Source organism: Arachis ipaensis, chromosome B10, assembly GCF_000816755.2.
Source record: "Arachis ipaensis cultivar K30076 chromosome B10, Araip1.1, whole genome shotgun sequence".
NCBI lineage: Eukaryota > Viridiplantae > Streptophyta > Magnoliopsida > Fabales > Fabaceae > Arachis > Arachis ipaensis.
The window spans coordinates 20,373,533-20,374,131 of NC_029794.2; the positions used below are offsets into that span (position 1 = coordinate 20,373,533).

At 32.1% G+C, this 599-nt stretch overlaps 1 protein-coding gene across 1 annotated transcript in view; it reads right to left on the bottom strand.

The window, feature by feature from the left end:
- LOC107624523 (protein DOWNSTREAM OF FLC) overlaps nt 1-266 on the bottom strand; it is a 983-nt gene extending 717 nt beyond the window's left edge. Inside the window, exon 1 of the mRNA XM_016327019.2 lies at nt 30-266. Coding sequence (XP_016182505.1) covers nt 30-177 — 148 coding nt within the window. The 5' untranslated portion in view covers nt 178-266. The remainder of the gene's footprint in view (nt 1-29) is intronic.

A 599-nucleotide genomic window follows, 5' to 3' on the forward strand; every position in this document is an offset into this window, starting at 1 on the left:
ATTAACATAGTAATTAAATGATAATGTACCTGGAATGTAGAAGGTGGCCTTAGTTTCAAAACCAAAACGGCAGGTATCACAATAAACTCTGCCTTTGACATGGCAAGCTTCTGTTGCAAAAGCAAAAGAGAGGGACACCAACACCAACACCACCAACTTATTCGTTCCCATCATCATGGTTATGACTTACTCTAATTTGATGAGTATATATGTAGTTAGTAATGTACCAAAATGGGAGTGAAAATTATATATAGAGAGGAATTGGAGGAACATATAGTTAATTATTATTATTAATTAATTTTATATAAGTGTATTCTAATTCTAAATATTCTCACTATGTATACATATCTCGTGTGTTTTTCAGAGATCGCGCCTAATGCGCCATAAGAAGTGAATCATGTCTCAAAGTCTAAAGTTTATATAACTTTGGGATTGGTGCCATTAATTCCTTCCACATGCGACCTAACATGCTCCTTTTTCTTCCTTCTCCGTCTCTTCCGTTCTTGATTCTTACTTTCTTAATTAGTTCTAAGTAATTAATTAATATATATCCACGATTATTTTGTTAAATTATGATTGATTTTAGATTTGTTTGTTTA